This window comes from Clupea harengus, chromosome 8, assembly GCF_900700415.2.
Source record: "Clupea harengus chromosome 8, Ch_v2.0.2, whole genome shotgun sequence".
In the NCBI taxonomy this organism is placed as follows: domain Eukaryota; kingdom Metazoa; phylum Chordata; class Actinopteri; order Clupeiformes; family Clupeidae; genus Clupea; species Clupea harengus.
The window spans coordinates 22,521,528-22,541,527 of NC_045159.1; the positions used below are offsets into that span (position 1 = coordinate 22,521,528).

The 20,000-nt window shown below is 44.9% G+C and overlaps 1 protein-coding gene across 25 annotated transcripts in view; it reads right to left on the reverse strand.

Annotated features, from left to right (window-relative positions):
* The window catches only part of ncam1a (neural cell adhesion molecule 1a), a 254,269-nt gene that overhangs the window by 16,070 nt on the left and 218,199 nt on the right, over positions 1 to 20,000 (reverse strand). For 13 of the 25 annotated variants that reach the window (XR_006152547.1, XR_006152546.1, XR_006152544.1 and 10 more), the window contains 2 exons: positions 13,496 to 13,620; positions 11,674 to 11,854 (listed from right to left, as the gene is read on the reverse strand). Coding sequence is in view for 22 of the 25 variants with exons in the window: in XM_031572358.2 (XP_031428218.1) it covers positions 11,674 to 11,854; positions 13,496 to 13,620 (306 nt within the window). In the remaining 3 variants the exon portion in view is untranslated. Of the gene's footprint in view, positions 1 to 4,088; positions 5,309 to 11,673; positions 11,855 to 13,495; positions 13,621 to 20,000 lie in introns of those variants that run through there. The other 12 variants (XM_042708545.1, XM_031572363.1, XM_031572360.2 and 9 more) reach the window with 3 other exon arrangements.

The window sequence follows — 20,000 nt, forward strand, 5'->3', positions numbered from 1 at the left end:
TAGAGGCTTTAGGTTGCCATCTAAACGTACATCTGATTGGTGACGTGAGTTTGGATTCTGCAGCCCAGGAGCAGGTGAACACCTCTGCTGCTGAAAGGCGGTGACCTTTGAACTCTGACCTCACCTGTAATGCTACGCTAGCAGTAGAGCTAACACTGAGAACTCATTTCATCTAATGGGCTGTCTAGCGTCTCTAAATGCAAAAGCTTCTACATCTCTGACATAGGGACCAACTTTCTAGCCAAAGCAGGGAGTTAGAACACACACACACACACACACACACACACACACACACACACACATAGGAGGAAACTGGGGTTCCAGATAGCAGTTGACTTTGGAACAGATCTGGTTCTGGAACCAGGTCAGAACCAGATCAGAGCCAGATCAGAGCCAGACCTGAGCCAGATCAGAGCCAGACCTGAGCCAGATCAGAGCCACATCAGAGCCAGTCTAGACCCAGTCCAGATGTGTTCCACTGCTAGGTGGGGGTTAGACATGAGCATTAGGTATGGGCGAGCTAACACACAGCACCACCCTATTGGGCTAGCCATATAGCAGAATGTATCCTCTCAAGATCAGGCAAAGGCTGTATACATTACCCCCATACAAGAACATCATTCAGATATATTCAATCATTAGAAGACATTACGAACACATAGAACTAATGGAGTGTAACAGAAGACACAATTCATTTCCATATTGGATCTTTTTGATGAGATGTTTTGTGTTTTTGTATGGGCCATATGGCTGAGCATCGGGCAGTCATCAACATGATCAAGCAGTATACTCCAGAGAGTACATCAACACACACACACACACACACACACACACACATGTGTGTTCAAGCAGTATACTCCAGAGAGTACATCCACACACACACACACACACACACACACACACACACACACACACACACACACACATACACACACACACACACATGTGTGTTCAAGCAGTATACTCCAGAGAGTGCATCAACACCAGGGCCTCTCCGAGAGATTCAGCTCATGGTCATGCACCAATACCAGCACGCACGCGCACGCGTACACACACAAACACACAAACTCACACACACACACATGTGTGTTCACAGAGACACACACACAATTAGCCAAAGTAATCATATTCTTTTTAAACCCAAATTACATTTTCAGTTAGTAACTAAAATAACAGACATTTTCTTTTGAAACGATTAATAAAATGTGTCTTTTCTTCCCTTCAATTAGTCCAGATAAGTTAATGGTGAAATGAAAAGCATGGTCTTATAAAAAGTTAAAAGACACACACACACACACATACATTATATATCAAAGAGCAGGCACTAATAGTAAGTTGAGCTTCAGATCACAGGCGGTCAGAGTAAGGGAGAGATGGATGAATGTTTTCATCAAGAGAAACACAGAAAACACTCACTACTTACCAGACAGGACAAGTCTACTTCAGAGAAGAGAAAATCAAACACACAAACTCAATGCAACACTACAGCCTACAGTGTCCACCTAAAACAGCCTTTTAGGTGTATGTGTGTGATATTCAACTCACACACAAGCTCTCTCTCAAACACACACACACAACCATAGTGACTGCAATCACACACAGCAACTAAAATAACAGGCAAACTCTCACAACACCCCACACACACACACACACACTTTACACAAAACAACAATAAACACACACATGGTGTGCTATGTGTAAACTAAGTGCACACACACATCTATTCAGAAGTGTACCTTTATCTCCTCTAGAACACACACAGAGAGACATTTACATTTAGTCATTTAGCAGACGCTTTTATCCAAAGCGACTTACAATGTATACACATTTTACATTTTACACTGATGGCACACTGCACATCAGGAGCAATTAGGGGTTCAGTGTCTTGCTCAAGGACGCTTCGACATGGGATTCGAACTAGCAACTTTCTGCTTACTAAACGACTTCTTTACCTCCTGTACCACTGTCGCCCACTCAACTCAACTCAGAGAGAAAGAGAAGTGTTTCATCTGTGGTCTGTCAGGTCAGTGAGCTGTGTACCCTAGTGGGTGTCGTAGGGAAGACAGCCTCATGATGACCTCACCCCTGGCCCTCTGAGAGAGGCTAGTCTGGTACAGAGTGTATGTCATGTTATGTTACGTTATATTATGTTTGCTATGCTATGCTATGGTAGGTTGTTGTGTGGTGCCTTGTCCTAAAGAATTTCAGTGGCCAGTCTGACCCTGTGTCATTCTGTGCATCTGACAATAAAAGACTTGTAACTTGTAACTTATGTAACTTGTAACTTGTAACTACACAGGTAGCGGCCGTGAGAAATCAATTCAGTCAAAATCAAAGATAAGAACGGAAACCTGGCAGAGTTGTGATTGGCACATGCATTCCCCAAGCACTCGATGCTTCAGGGTGCATCACTTTATTACCATAAGGATCCATTTCAAAACATCTGCATGGAGCTGTGCCTGTGTGTGTGTGTGTGTGTGTGCCTGTGTGTGTGTGTGTGTGTGTGTAAGATTGGGGTTCATGAACAACGCTACTCTTTAGTGTTTTTTTTTAACAAAGCCCATTCGCTTGGGATCCAGTTCCCTCGTCACATCCGAAACAGATCTTCACAGCTAAAGACACCTCTGATAAAATCACACACACCTTCCTTGCCGTCCTCTCTGATCAATTCGCTCATGCCGTTCCCCAGCCAGAAAGAGAGAGACAGAGAAGGAGGAAGGAAGAGAGAGGCAGAGATAGAGAGACTCAGGGAGAGAAAGACAGAGAGAGAGAGAGAGATAGAGAGAAGCTGGTTGGAGAGGATACTGCAGGGCGACATACGCAGCCCGTAGTCTTTAAAAGCTAAATGATTAGCGAGACGCTGAAATCTAGATCTACCTCAACTGCAGCTGAAGCTAGGGCCACACCTGGGCCAGACCTGGACCAGACCTGGGACAGACCTAAGGCAGATTCGTTTAACGCTTGATTCCTAATTTACCATTGACCTCCGCGGGCCAGTCAGGGACAGCCAAGGGGCCGCAAATGGCCCTGGGGCCGCACTTTGCCCAGGGTCTGGTCTAGAATCAGCTGCTGTCGGTGTTGTTTCATCCTGATTAAGGCTCCTGGCTAGTCAGAGATTCTGAAGTCAATGAAGTCAACTTCAGTTCATTCAGACTAGCCAGCTGGTGAGGGCCTCTGAGCGGAGGGCAGCCAATCAGAACTGCAGCTGGTCAACCAGGGGGTGGTTAGTGCCTGTGACGCGTTAAGCCAATTGGCCACTAAAATATGGCAAGCCATTTCAGCTTTCCTTTACATATCAAAATGAAACAATTAAGAAGAACAATGTGGGAATTAATCTGATCTTTGATACTCAGACCAGTAAAAGTGATTATTTAACACTATTACACTGACTTGAATAAATACAACCCAGACCAGTAAAAGAACAAGGAATCCTAACTTGAATTAATGTACCTCAGCAGCATTGTCACATCTAAGAATGCTATTGTCTTTATAAAAAAGGAAGCTTTAGTGGTAGAGACAAAGGCAGGGATTTTGAGATCCATATTTTGACTGGAAGGGGTGTGTTTCAACATACTGTTAAGAGACCACTCACGTCTGTAAGTAAAATCTTGGAGCCACATTGATATGAAAGCTAAAACGGCTTACCATAAGTGACAGATTTCTGAGACAGGACTTTGATTTGCTTGTGGTGAAATTTGAGAATTGGAGAGGAGGGCGTCAAGTAAGCTGTGATTTTTTAGTTTAATTATCATAAAATAAAAGAAATGAATTCAACATTTGCTGCCATGACAACACCGTATCAGAAGAGAGAAGAAAAAAAACGTACACAATAAAAACACTCATCTTTTGAAACGTTAGACTGAACTGTATAAGTGAATCTAAAAACACACTGACCACCATGTTATGTGTACTCACTCACATGCTCTAACGCAACTGTGTGCGTCAAACCCCTCTATAGCGCCCGCCACCTCAGCTCCTGCTAACAGCTAGCAGCTAACAGCTAGCAGGACCGCTTCAAAGACCCAGAGCTGGACTCACCCGCTCACTAGAAATATACGACATAACTGCTTGGTATTTTCTTCAGACCCATGATAAGTCACACTGGTTCATAGTTAGAAAAAGGATGGATGTACTCAAATCATTTATAAGTCGTATAGCAGTAGCATTAGTGGTGAATATTTACCCATTTCAAGTAAGAAGCAAAAAGTTGACCAAAAACAAATAAACCAACAAAAAAAAAGCCCAAACAAACCACAAATCCAAATATATAGCGGCAGAAAGCACTCATTTTCTGTTCTTTTCTTAACTATGTACATTTTCTCACAAAGATATCAACAGAAAAAAGAAACCAAAAAAACTCTGATAACTCACAGGGCTGGTACTGTTCACCCATAGAGGGATGCTAACCCTTGACAGCATGTGGTTCTGTGTTAGAAAGGGAGATGGAGAAGCCAAAGCTAGGGGCTAACCCCTTTAACGTGCTTGTGTTGCTATGTTACATCATGAACTAAACTGGCCAAACACATTCTTCACAGGAACACACTTCCAGTTATCTTCAAACAAATGCACAGTTTCAAAAAGAACCAAAAGAAACCAAAACAAAGCGACACTAAATCTGAAAACTCTAACTCTGAACTACAGAAAATTACAATTGAAAAAGAAAAAAGAAAACAAATGAAAAAAGAAAAAAAAACACAACATTCAGAATGATACAAGTATCAAGCATTCAGCTTTAACTCCGTTAAAATTAAACTGATCAGTTGGTATCACTTTATAATATTAACTGTTTATAGATCATTAGTAAGACATTAGTTGATCGTCACGAGTGGTTTAGAGATATTGCTACACAGATACACATGATTGGTGTTGAGAGACACTGAATGACTCTCTTTGTTGAGTTAGTTTAAAGGTTCCGATAGAGGTGGGATGCATGTGAACGTCACTCGTTCGAACTATGTGGTTGTACATCTAGGCACCAAAATCGACTCATCATGGGCCATTAGATCACATTCTGATGTTGGACTAAAGATCGACTGACAGGCTACATTATAAAGTGTTACCAGTGACGTGAAGCTTGTCTCTGGACGTTTCTGTCTTTTTTTTTTGCCTACGTGAGGAGCAAAAGGCATAGAAAACTGAGAGTCCCCTAGCTGGAGAGGGGGGAGGGGAGGCAGGCCGACCTCTCAGCTGTCTTCTCCTCCTGCCGCCAGGACGCCGGGCGCCCCCGCTTACGAGAGCAGCGCCACGGCCAGGAGCGACAGGACCAGAGACACCAGGGTGTATGTCACACTGGAGCAGCCCAGCGTGGCTGAGCACACACAACATGACACACACACAACACGACACACACACACACACACACGTATATGTAACACACACGGAAACAAACACACACACACACAAACAAACACACACACACAAGGGACAGTTGGAAACATCAAATGACAAAAAGAGAAAAATATTGACAATTTGACAAAAGAAGCACAAGGAAGTTTATACAAACAGTAGATAAAACCAAAAGGGAGTGAGAGGCAAATGTGATGGTCCACCAATATCCCAGAATTCATGTGCAAAACAAAACCAGGAAGAAAGGGGGGCAAGGGAGAGAAACAGGGGGAAAAGGGGAGAGAGAGAGAGAGAGAGGAAGAGAGAAAAGAGAGATAGATGTCAAATACAGAAACATAACTTGGAAAGGTTAGTTGAGATAAAACACTGAGTATAAAAAGGAACTTGAAGCGAGTTAGTAAACTGAAAGAAGCCACAGCGCGTTAGCAGCACAGCAGGTGGAGGAGAGCATCCAGAGAGGCTCAGGGAAGAGGGGAATGGATAGCAAACACACACACACACACACACACACACAAATACAACATCTCCGAGTCGACTCATCTTGTCAACCCTAAAAATATGGAACACGTGCCTCCAACATCTACCTACCATCTTTCTTTTCTCAACTGGGTGATAAGAACTAACTGAGTAGAAGATCATATGCTCAGTTTAGCAAAGACCTGTACACATTCACAGCTACAATGTTACAAAGAAATGAGAGTACTGTATTTTAAAAGAAATTAAGAGAAAATGATGCCTGACAGAGGATTGTGTAGGTCAGTAAGGACATATCAAACAGGTATCACACAAAAGCAAATAAATAAAAGTCAAATTGCATCTCTGGTTTGAATAAAGGTTTGAATCCCAAACATGGACAGCCAGGTGCCGTTTAGCACAGGCACCACACAGGCTACCTTCAGCACACAGGATATGACCTCACAACCTCACATCATATCCAGTGGAGGACACAGCAATCAGTGATAAGCCTCGGGAAATGTTGTCAGGTCAGTACACACAAACACACACACACACACACACACACAAACAGACACACAACGTTATGATGCCAAGTCATGTTGATGGGGTGCAGGCCTGATAGTGTGTAAGGTTAACAGTATGTGAGGGTGTTTTCTGGTCTACCTTAACTCCAAGCGGCTCCAGTGCTATACTCTGTATTTTAACACCAGTGCTGTGAGTTATTCCAGTCACTAAAACTACTCTGTATTAATGTTTTTAGCACCAGTGCTGGGAGTTATTCCAGTCACTAAAACTACTCTGTATTAATGTTTTTAGCACCAGCGCTGTGAGTTATTCCAGTCACTAAAACTACTCTGTATTAATGTTTTTAGCACCAGCGCTGTGAGTTATTCCAGTCACTAAAACTACTCTGTATTTAAACACCAGTGCTGTGAGTTATTCCAGTCACTAAAACTACTCTGTATTTAAACACCAGTGCTGTGAGTTGTTCCAGTCACTTAAACTACTCTGTATTTTAACACCAGTGCTGTGAGTTATTCCAGTAACTAAAACTACTCTGTCCACTATCAGCTGATGTGACTCAGTCCTGTATTTTAACACCGGTGCTGGGAGTTATTCCAGTCAGTAAAACTACTCTGTATTAATGTTTTTAGCACCAGTGCTCGACTGATATGAATCTCAGTAGCATCTAATCTCTTTAAAACCAGCAGTCAGTAGTCAGTGCTAGTTCTCTTTAGAAGATCTATTAGTGACTCAGTCCACTATCAGCTGATCTATCAGTGATTCAGTCCACTATCAGCTGGTCTATTTAGTGACTCAGTCCAGTATCAGCTGGTCTTTCTGCATGTCTGGCCCGACTACAGTGGTTTCGATTCAACATGTATCCAGATTAAACTCAGCGAGTGTGTTAACATGTACATGATTCAACATGTATCCAGATTAAACTCAGCGAATGTGTTAAAATGTACATGAGAACCATCAGGATTCTGAAGTAGCGTGTTTCGTTTTCATATGTAATTATCATATCTCGATTTGAGAAAATCTCCTTCTCCTGGTTTTGAGACATCTAAACAGTCATCTAAAGTTCTGCACTGCTAGCATGTAGTAGCCAGTAAAAGGGACACTATGTATACCGGGAAACGCATGTGTATGTGTGTGTGTGTGTGTGTGTGTGTGTGTGTGTGTGTGTGTGTGTGTGCGTGTGTGCCGTTTTCATTATGAGCTAACACACGTGACAGGAGGGCTGTTTTAGTCCAGTCTTTAAAGACAGAAGCTGCTTACACTGTGCTCATGACTGACAGCATAGATGGACTGAAACACCCACCCTTCAGACACACACACACACACACACACACACACACACACACACACACACACACACACACACACACACAATGGCCATGCCATGTGTGAGACTGGGAGAGCAAGACCAGACCTGAGACAGGAGGGGTGCCATGAAGGAATATCAACAAAACATAAACAGACAAACAAACAAACAAGCGAATAAACAAAAGACAAGCACCCTCATGACCCTCCTGTCAAAACCAGCTCCCTGTACTTTTGTGAGTGAATGCCCAGAGAGGTGGCAGACTCTGCGCCGGGTCTGGGCCGGGTCTGAGCCGGGACTGGGCCGTAACTAGGCCAGAGCTACTGGCATCCGTTAGCTCTGACCCCACCAAGCAGATGAGAGAAGCGCGGGGGGCCGCCATGCACGGCAGATGATGTCAGTTAGGTCCACGCTAGTGGTGACAGTATTGGCCTCATTCGATCAGCGTCACAATAGCCTAACGTTAGCTTAATGTCAGCCTCGGTCAGTCAGGTGGCGCCCTCTGCTGTTGCTTTCTATGACAACAAAATGGCCGCGCAGGCTATTGTGACGCTGATCGAATAAGGCCAATACTGGGCTGAGAGACCAGACACCCTCCACTCAAACAAGATGGAGCCTTTTCATCACAAACACCATTCTATTGACCATGGTGAGAATCGGGGCCAAAAACAAACGGAATCTGTTTCAGCCCCTGATATGGAATGCGCGGAGGCAATGCATCTTCAAAGCGAAAACAAATGCTGGCAAAGACACGTCAAACTAGGGTTGGTATGGGGCATCTTGAACGCTGACCCAATAGGAATTTTGTAGTTTGAAAGTTTGAAATACATATCTTTCCACAGCATCACATTGCAGGATGAGTCACTGTCACATGCTTTGGGCAGTATACTGTCCCCCGCACGCCTGGATTAAGCAACTCCATGCAAGACTGGGGGGGGGGGGGGGGGGCTGCGTCCACTAGAAACCAAAGTCTGCCGGTCCACCACTCAGTGCAGACCACATCAGGTCCAGACTGAGAGCAGAACCACTGGCTCATCAGACACCAGGACTGAGGGAGTAGGAGAGGATGGAGGGAGAGAGGGAGCATAGCTAGGAGAGAGGGACAAAAGAGGAGAGGAGATGAGATGAGATGAGAAGAGGAGAGGGGAAGGCAGGAGAGGAGAGGAGAGGAGGAGGGAGAAGAGAGGAGAGGTGAGGAGAGGGGAAGGCAGGAGAGGAGAGGAGAGGAGAGGAGGGGAGAGGAGAGAAGAGGAGAGGAGAGGAGAGGAGAGGAGAGGAGAGGGGAAGGCAGGAGAGGAGAGGAGAGGAGAGGAGGGGAGAAGAGAGGAGAGGTGAGGACAGGGGCGGCTCGTCCATAAGGGCGATTGGGGCGACGCACTGCCTAGGGGGAAAAAAAATAAAATAAAAAAAAAACTCCTTATGTATAAACGCAATATCCTTGTAAGTCGCGTAAATGACACGTACGTTTAAATGTAATAATTTTTTTTCTGTCGGATTCTACCACTAGACCGTCTGATCTGCCTCTGTATGTCATTGTCGAATCAGGTAACAGTCGTTCAGTCAGCCTAAAGTCGTGCTTCAAATGGCCCCACCCCTTCTGGGGCGATTTGGGGCGAAATGAAAATCGCCCCAGACCTCTCCCATTGACTCCCATGTTAAATCCATTTTTTTCACAAAACAGAGCTCTCAATGCATTCTCTATGGCTTCCGGGAGGGCTCGCCCCTCCTGGTCTTGTCATAAGTAGTGGACGTAAAAGCCTATACGAACGTCATACAGCTTCGACGGAGGCATATTCTGTCAAGATGGCTGCCCTGTCCAGTGCAATAACTCGATTCGCTCTTTGACAGAAACTCCTTTTTAGTCGGCGTACTAATGAAGATAAATTGACAACAAAACAATTAGGACTTCCTAGACCAAATGTATCCATTCAACAGGTTTCTACAAAGGGAGAGAAATCATACATCCAAGAATTGGAACGAAAGAAAATCGCGTGGCTAATGCGGTCTGTATTTCATATACCACTGTCACTTTTCATAGGTTTTACAGTGTGTTTCACAGTTCGCTTCTTGCACTAACACTGAATAATTTTTTATGTGATGACTTATTTTGCTTCTATAAGCCAATATTTTCAAGATCAGTCAATAAATATTGTTGTTTTTGACATGTTACCCCTTCTTTATGATGTTACTGGACATATCATGTGTCCTGTTAAGCTATGTTACATCATACAACATTTGAGACACGTGGATAATGAAAAAGTGGGATAATTTAATGTGGAGCCACATCATGTTTGCTTATGAAGGCTCCTGGATGCAACTTTCTTCCATAGCTTTCCACCTGTAACTTGCTACTCTAGCTATGTAGCAAGAGGGGACATATTACTGTTGTGTGCTGCCAATAGTGGACAAAAGGTATTGCTGTATGAGTTAATCAGCTAACTTAATGTACTTACTGAATGGGTCGCCTTAATCATTATAAAAAAAATTGCCCCCCCTGAGAATTTTTTCAGGAGCCGCCACTGGGTGAGGAGAGAGGAGAGGAGAGGAGAGGAGAGGAGAGGAGAGTCAGGATAAGAACATAGAGGTGTCCCATGGCCCAGCTTTGGTCAGTGGAGACGCAGCCCAACTGAAACAGCAACCATTTGAGAACACAACACTGCCAGCTCCGCCACAGCTTACCCACCACTGACCAGTTTCCAGTGGCCCATGTCAAGGGACCAGCGACCAGTTTTGAAGCACCAATGACCAGAAACCAGTTTCCAAGGACCATTGACCAAGGGGCTAAGAAGGAGTTAAATGATGTGGGCTTTACCGCTAAGCGCTATGTTACACGTCAAAGTAGAATCCTGCGCCCCTAAACCCAAGCTAGCACTGCTCTGGAGAACCTGCTGAGGAACATACACAAGCCATCCAGCGCAGCGCTCCTCAACAGCGCTCAGGCCTGGGGGGAGAAATCAATGCAAATACGTCTTATTGATTTATTCCTGTGGTTTTCCCCCGAGCGCCTACATCTTGTTTTCTTTCATCCCTGGCATAAATTAGTCCCGCTCCATTGGCAGACGCTTTCACTGTATTGCAGAATAATCACACATAAACTCAGCGCAAATACCTGCTGACAAAAACAAACAAAAACACTCTTGAAGTAATATAAATACTTAGATTCCTATTCCCTGGTGCCAGAGCGAATAAAGATGCCCCGTAGCCTATCTGTGCTGTTTCCCCGTCTCAGACGGGGTCTGGCCTATGGTGAGTCTTTTCTGATGGTGCCACACACACACACACACACACACACAGACACACACACACACACACACTCACACACACACACACACATACACACTCACACACACACACACACACACACACACACACACACAGACACACACACTCACACACACACACACACACACACACTCACACACACTCACACACAGACACACACACACACACACACACACACACACACACACACAGACACACACACTCACACACACACACACACACACACACTCACACACACTCACACACACACACACACACACACACACACACACACACACACACACACACACACACACACACACACACACACACACTGCCCTCAGCAGTCTGTTCAGAGAAGGGGAGGGGTGGCTAGCAGCAGTCATCTGGAGGTCTAAATGATCCCATAATCCACCCTGGGAACCCATCCTCTAGGTAAAGGGGTGTGCTGGAGCTTGCGGCATTCATCGGGAGGTCTAATATATCCCATAATCCACCCTGGGAACCGACCCTCTAGGTGGAGAGGTGGGCTGGAGCTAGAAGCGTTCATCGGTAGGTCTAAGATATCCCATAATCCACCCTGAGGCCTTGCAGATCAGACAGCCCACCCACAGTAAAGCCCTGCTTTCAGATTAGATGGCAGGAGGGGTTACAGGTTACAATATCCTGAATGAAATCTAAAGGTCGTCAGGTCACAGAGGCTGGGCAGGGCTGGGCTGGGCTGAGCTGGTGGCGTGGTGTCAGAGGTCAGAGTTCAAAGGTGAGAGGTGACGGGTGGTTACCTGGGATGGTGGTGGGCTCGGGGGAGGTCCTGAAGGACAGGACGCTGGGCTGAGACTTCCCCTGCTGGTTCTCGGCCACCACGTGGACCTCGTACTCCGTGTTCCAGTCCAGGCTGCTCAGAACCACGTACTCACTGATGTGGGGCAGACGGATCTCAGGGCGCCAGTCGTTACCCAGCTTCTGGGGGAAACACAGACACACAGGGTCAGGACACACAGACAGACAGACAGAGTCAGGACACACAGACAGACAGACAGGGTCAGGACACACAGACAGACAGACAGGGTCAGGACACACAGACAGACAGACAGACAGGGTCAGGACACACAGACAGACAGACAGGGTCAGGACACACAGACAGACAGGGTCAGGACACACAGACAGACAGACAGGGTCAGGACACACAGACAGAGAAGAGAGAGGCAGACAGACAAGAAAGATATACAGCAATGAGAGCTAAACAAGTGGAGTCAGAAAGACACAGATACAGAGAGAGAGAGACAGATACAGAGAGAGAGAGACAGATACAGAGAGAGAGAGACAGATACAGAGAGAGAGAGACAGATACAGAGAGAGAGACACAGATACAGAGAGAGAGACACAGATACAGAGAGAGAGAGAGAGAGAGACAGATACAGAGAGAGAGAGACAGATACAGAGAGAGAGACACAGATACAGAGAGAGAGAGAGAGAGAGAGAGAGACAGATACAGAGAGAGAGAGACAGATACAGAGAGAGAGAGACAGATACAGAGAGAGAGACACAGATACAGAGAGATAGAGAGAGAGACAGATACAGAGAGAGAGAGACAGATACAGAGAGAGAGAGACAGATACAGAGAGAGAGAGAGAGATACAGAGAGAGAGAGAGACAGATACAGAGAGAGAGAGACAGATACAGAGAGAGAGACACAGATACAGAGAGAGAGAGACAGATACAGAGAGAGAGAGACACAGATACAGAGAGAGAGAGAGACAGATACAGAGAGAGAGACACAGATACAGAGAGAGAGACACAGATACAGAGAGAGACAGATATTGAGTCAAGCAGACAGTGAGGAGGCCATTCAGGAAGAAGGCCAGGTAGATGGACAGACAGACATATAAACAACAGTCAGGAAATAGACAAGAAATAGATATAGGAAATAGATAGAAATAAATAAGAAAATAGATAGAAATAGATAGAATTAGATAGAAATAAATAAGAACATAGATGGAAATAGATAGAAATAGATAAGAAAATAGATAGAAATAGATAGAAATAGATAGAATTAAATAGAAATAATAAGAAAACTCAGAAATACTTTCTGCAGACTCATGAAGAGAGAAACAGACAAATGGACAACACTACAGCAGAACAAGAACAAGGACAGACTGACGTATTGCAGACACACAGACATACAGCAGAGAGACAGACAGATGTACAGCAGAGAGACAGACAGACAGAAGAGAGACAGACAGACAGACATCAATAAGAGAGACAGACAGACTGTTTGACACACAGAGGAAGAGACAGGTAGGACTCCGACATAAATAAGCGGAACTTTAAAGTACCAGAGTCCACTGTAAATCAGTGCAAACTGCAGGGTGAAATGGGTGAGTATACTCACGGCTCACAGAGACACAGGGTGAGAGAGTGGTGAAATGGGTGAGTATACCCACAGGAGGTAGTGTACATGAGGGTGATATTAACGTGACTAGTGAGATGTTTGTTACCTGTATAGTCCAGTATACTCACAGCTTTGTAGCGCACAAGGTAGTATAGTCACAGAATACTCACAGCTTTGTAGCGCACGAGGTAGTATAGTCACAGTATACTCACAGCTTTGTAGCGCACGAGGTAGTGCTTGATGGGAGAGCCGCCGTCGTCCTGCTTCACCCAGTAGACCTTCACAGAGTTGCCTTTGGTCTGCAGCTTCCCCTCAAGTTTGGGAGGGTTGGGTTCCCCTGGGGGGGTGGGAGGGGCAGAGAGGACCTGTTAGAGAGCAGGGGGACTGGTGCGCACTCTCAGTACTGTCCTACAGGGGGAGCTCCAGCTACTGCTACTATCTGACCTCGGCACAGCTCTTGTCTTCCTCTGCACGGCCCTGAAGCGGTTCTCTTCAGCTAAAAGCAGTACTGCTCTACAGCGCTATAACACAGTGACCTCCCTGCCTTTTCACTGCTGGGGCTGGTAAACTAACCACATCCCTGTTGTGTAACTGTCTTTGTCAACTCTCTAAACTAACTGCATCCCTGCTGTGTAACTGTCTTTGTCAACTCTCTAAATCTCTGTTTTATAACTTTCTTGGAAAGCTCTTTACATCACTGTTGTGAATGTTTTGGGACTGTGTTGGCTAAATTCGACTGAACGGATGCAAATCTTTTGGTGTACTCTGAGATGCTTCTCGAAGAGATGCAGCTGACACCGAGAGGAATTTAAAATTCCATCTTGGTTGATCTGGGCACTGTACTTCATCATAATGTATGCCGCAGACATTGTTGATCTGCTGGCTCTGCAGATGTCCTGAGGTATGTGCAAGGGGATCATTTGGCTGAGGGTTTCTCCGCTGCCTCTTGCGTCTGGTGTAGCGGCACTCAAATATGGCAGAAGTGTCTGTCCAACTGGAGCCGCGCCATGTTTGTTTGCGAATCCGGAGAGTTTAAGATTCCGGAGAAATGAGAGGCATTAACTCATCCACTGCAGTGATTAAGGAGTGGGGAGGAGGACTGTTGTGTGTGTGTGTGTGTGTGTGTGTGTGGTCTCTGTGTGTGTGTGTGAGTGGTGCTACATTTCTCTGTGTGTATGAGTGTATGTCTTATTTGTTTGTGTATTCATGTGTGTGTGTGCATGTGTGTGTGTGTGTGTGTGTGTGTGTGTGTGTGTGTGTGTGTGTGTGTGTGTGTGTGTGTGTGCATGTGTGTGTACTGAGTAATCATGCACTGGTGTTTTGCTCTGTCTCTGTGGATGCTCGTTATCTGTCCTATGTCAGCTCTTAACGAGGTCCTCGCCTTTAATTAGCCTGAATGGAGCTGCTGCTAGCACAGCATAGGCCAAAAGGTACAGGAGTGAGTCAGTCTGTCTGTGTGTGTGTGTGTGTGTGTGTGTGTGTGTGTGTGTGTGTGTGTTTGTCTGTGTTTATGTCCCTATCTGAGTGTGTGCGTGCGTTTATGTGTTTGTCTGCGTCTATGCCTCTATCTGAGTGTGTGTGTGTGTGCAAACGGGCGTGTTTGCGTGTTTAAATGTGTGTGTGTGTTGTGTGTGTGTAAATGTGTGTGTACTGTCACTCCTAACCTAATTCATTCTCTTGCATTACTGAGCGCGATGATGGGGATTTACAGCCAGTCTGTTTCTAAGATATCAGATCAAATCAAACTTTATTTATTTATTTTGTCAAACTTTATTTATCAGGATGGCAGAACCCCTGTAGAAGAAACTGCTTCAGTGATTTCACTTGCATTATACATGACTCATTTCTGCACTCGCTGAGTCTGGTGAATCTCTTTCTGCGTCTCTTTCTCTCTCTCTGTCCCTTTCTTTCTCTCCCTCCCTCTCTTTCTCTCTCACTCAATCTCTTTCTCTCCCTCCTCTCTTTCTCTATGCCTGCCTCCTCTAAAGTAGTTCCCTGTGTGGCTCAATTCTATGTTCCTGCATAAACCTGGATAAGTGTGCATTGATACACGGCCTGTGGCCTGGTTTTCTGTCTCTTGTTCCTGCGTGACACGTCATTTGGGGCTTTGCGGTGTGAGAATCAGAGAGGCCGTGGGGGTTATGAGTTATTATCTGTTAGTTGGTTAAGTCATTCAGGTGAGTAGTCACAACCTCAACGTAACGAGACCATGCACGCAGACCAACACAGCGCTAGTTATTACTGCTGCCCTGGGAATGGGTTAGGTCACCCAGAGCAGAGCAGAGCAGCAGACGAAGCGGCTAGGTTTGGAGCTGAAATGAAGAGTTAGTGAGAGAGAGAGAGAGAGAGAGAGAGAGAGAGAGAGAGAGAAGCGTCGCTGGGACTGAGACCAGCTCATGAATCAGACTGAGGAGAGGAGGAAAGAGCCGTTAGAGAAGTCACACAACAGGCTAGTGAAGGCTAGTAAAGAGCCGTTAGAGAAGTCACACAACAGGCAAGTGAAGGCTGGTAAAGACATGCTGCAACGCGCCACTCTGCCAGAGACAGGAAATCATCCCTTCTTATCCCCTCTTTAACTGCTGAGTCACTCCAGAACCACCGAGTCATTCCAGAACTGCTGAGTCATTCCAGAACCGCCGAGTCATTCCAGAACCCCTAAGTCATTCCAGAACCGTGAGTCATTCCAAAACCACAGAGTCATTCCAGAACCGCTGAGTCATTCCAGAACCGCTGAGTCACTCCAGAATCACAGAGTCATTCCAGAACCACAGAGTCATTCCAGAACCGCTGAGTCATTCCAGAACCACCGAGTCATTCCAGAACCCCTGAGTGATTGCAGAACCCCTGAGTCATTCCAGAACGCCGGAGTCATTCCAGAACCGCGAGTCATTCCAGAACCGGTCGGGTCACTCTAGAACTACATAATCCTCCCATATTTGCTGAGTGGCTCCAGGTTGAATGCCTCCACGAGAGCTAGCACCTGCCTCCTTCCATCTAAGTCCAGTAGCTGCTACCTCAGACATGAAGCCCCATGGCGGGGCGAGGCGGGGCGAGGCGGGGCGGGGCGGGGCGGGGCGAGGTGACCCTCTGGCTCCTCTTGAGGATCTCTCAGTACCACTTCCATTACTATAGTAACATCATATTACACTTCCCTTAGTATAGTAACATCATATTACACTTCCGTTACTATAGTAACATCATATTACACTTCCGTTACTATAGTAACATCATATTACACTTCCCTTAGTATAGTAACATCATATTACACTTCCGTTACTATAGTAACATCATATTACACTTCCGTTACTATAGTAACATCATATTACACTTCCCTTACTATAGTAACATCATATTACACTTCCCTTAGTATAGTAACATCATATTACACTTCCCTTACTATAGTAACATCATATTACACTTCCCTTACTATAGTAACATCATATTACACTTCCGTTACTATAGTAACATCATATTTCACTTCCCTTTACAGCAAAGCTCATGGAGGGGCCTGCTTGTGGTAACCAACAGAGAGAGAGCTTCCCTGGATTCCCGGCATTGGGGCTGAGAACCTGTGCTGCCTTGTGATACAGTTTCTCACTGCTACCCCCCCCCCCCCGTGGCTGGCAGACGGTGCTGGAGGCTGTGCCACCTCCTGTGCCACCTGCTGCGCCTGCTGGAAGGACGCCCCTCTGATGGAGAACAATCCTCTCTCAGCTCAAGAGTCAAGACAGATGACTGATGCTGCCGCACCCCAGACCCCGCCGCAGTTTAGAGCCTGCAGCTAATCCAGCCTCAAAAACAGAGGGTAACTAATTAGACCCTTTGTCCTTTAGCCTCGGCCTGTTCAAAAGCACAGAAAGAAGGGCTCAACAGTGCTGAGCCCAGTGACCTCACAACCGATAAGCCCTCTGCTTCCTGTCATGTCTTTGCTCTCTGGTTCCATCTGTGGCTTCATCTCATTTTCTTTTTCTCTTCTTCTTTCTTTCAACCCATGTATCTGTGCACCGCCATGTGCATGAGAGAAAGAGAACGCTCCGGACAGACATGAACGTTCCGGACAGACAAGAACATTCTGGACAGACAAGAACATTCCGGACAGACATGAACGTTCCGGACAGACATGAACGTTCCGGACAGACATGAACGTTCCGGACAGACATGACATGGGAAAGACGTCACATGCAGAGAGCAGCCCATACAAGAGGAGGAGGAGGAGGAGGAGGAGAGGGAACGGGGTGTGGGGCACATATGTGTGTGTGTGTGTGTGTGTGTGTGTGTTTGTCTGTCTGTCTCTCTCTCTCTCTCTCTCTCTCTCTGTGTGTGTGTGTGTGTTGTGAATCAGGGCTGGGAAAAGTAAGGAGTCATTGTAATTGGGTGTGATGTAGGGATGGTGGGGGGATAAGACCCTACTGCTGTGGCAAACATCTGTAGATCTGTTGTTCTGGGCATTCTCCTCACTAGTTAACAGTATATCTAAGATTGGGCCAGGTCTCATCCACCCAATGCAGACTCAAGAATGTGTGGGTTCTTTATTCAGTGGTCACTCTCCTCCCTTTAATTTGAAGTTTTTTGTTTTGTTTTTGTTTGTCTTTTTGTCTTATTATTATGTTTTCTCTTTTTTTTACTTTTTGTCTATTGTACTTTTATTGTGTCAGTTACTACCTTCGATGTAAAAAAAAAAAAAATCCCAGATATGTTCAAGATGTCATGTCCATACTGAACTGAAATAAAAAGAATGATCAAAAAAAAAAAAGAATGTGTGGGTTCATAATTCATGCGCACTTGTGGCGTAATAAGAGCACTAATCTCAGAGGCATTTCAGCAGAATTGGAGAGTATGATGCAATCATTCGCAATTTATACAGTATGTCATTAAGTAGCATTTTCTGGTTGAAAATGATTACAATTATAAATAAATGAATCTATACTGAATAAAAAAAATCACAGTATGCCCAGCTCGGGGCAGAGTATAAGTATTATACAGGAGGTATGGTGTGTTGAGGCTATCCATGTTTTTTTCCCTCAGTTTAAACTGGAGCTCAAGCTGAGCCATTGATTTGATCCGGCAGGTTGCCGTGCTGAACAAGGAAGGAAAAGCTCTTTCAGATGGTGACACATAAGATCTCTACTTGTGATATTAAGGGGTTAGATTAAATATGTCTCTGCAGTTTTATTTTCTATCTTATGCTATGCATTTTATGTATTCAATTTTATAATTTGAATAATAATTATTATTTAATTTTTTTTGCACTATATCTGAGTTATGTTTCTTTGATGTCTATTTTTATGTGCATGTAATTTCTTTGTGCATATTATGTATTTGCTGTAAAGCACTTTGAGCTGCATTCTTTTGCATGGAAGGTGCTATATAAATAAAGTTTTATTATTTATTATTATTATTATAAGAGGCTACATTACTTTCAGAACACCACTTGAACAATCATGAGGGACAACTAAACTTCTATTTAAATGCCTATTTAGATAAGAAAGGTGTCACAAGTAGCTTTTTAAATTCTGTAAAAGTGTACGGTATATGGACTGAATTTTATTTTTTTCAATATTATGGCAGTGTGCTCTATGTGTGGTTAGGGAGGATAAAATAATGTGTACTTCACCCATAAGCGTTAGACCGATATACTCTGTTTGTAAATAGTGTGACAGAGGGAGACGAGATAAGACGAGATCAGCTCTTTCTCATGTGTTTGTGTGTGTGTGTGCGTGTGTGTGTGTGTGTGTGTGTGTGTGTGTGTGTCAGTGTGTGTGTGTGTGTGTGTGTGCCACTGAGCGGAAAAACAACAACAAAAAAACAACAGTTACCTTCTACTCATCAGCGTGGGCGCCCCCGGGACCATGCAAGAGTCACATGACAAAGTCACATGATACGCACGCACACACGTGATTGGTTGACGGGAAAGTAAGGGGCCGGGGCAGAGAGGGGGGGGGGGGAGTCACATGGAGAGTACAAAACATGAACAAAGTGATGCAAACATGAGCAAGGAACCACACAAGAGGGCGAAACACCAAATTACACAAACACAAACAAACATCAAGGAAAACAAATGAAAAACAAACAAACAAGAAAACAGAAATTCAGAAAACAGAAAAGTCCAAAACGTAAACAGATTAAAAAAAAAACACCTAATCACATTAAATATGCATGAGTGCACACACAACTCCTCGATCCATTAAGCAATTCTGGGACATGGTGGTCAGTGTGCACAGTATCACTCTCAGGTAGCCGTCCTTGCCCATATACCAGTACAGGTACCCCCTAGTCAAAACCACACCCAATTTCACTGTCCAAATTGCATTTACATTTAGTCATTTAGCAGACGCTTTTATCCAAAGCGACTTACATATGTGCGACTCACAATGTATACACATTTTACATTTTACATTTACACTGATGGCACACTGCACATCAGGAGCAATTAGGGGTTCAGTGTCTTGCTCAAGGACGCTTCGACAGGGAATCGAACTAGCAACCTTCTGATTACCAAACGACTTCTTTACCTCCTGTACCACTGTCGCCCCCCGAAATTGCTTCATGAATCCACAGGTATCAGCATTTCTTCTGACATCAGAAGATGTATGTATGCAACCCAACAGAAAAAAATCAACAATCTGCAGAGAGTCTCAGTGCCATAACGGACCAAATCAACATTGCGTTCCATTGCGTGACTGAAACAAGCGACTCATGTATATGATGTTTGATGAG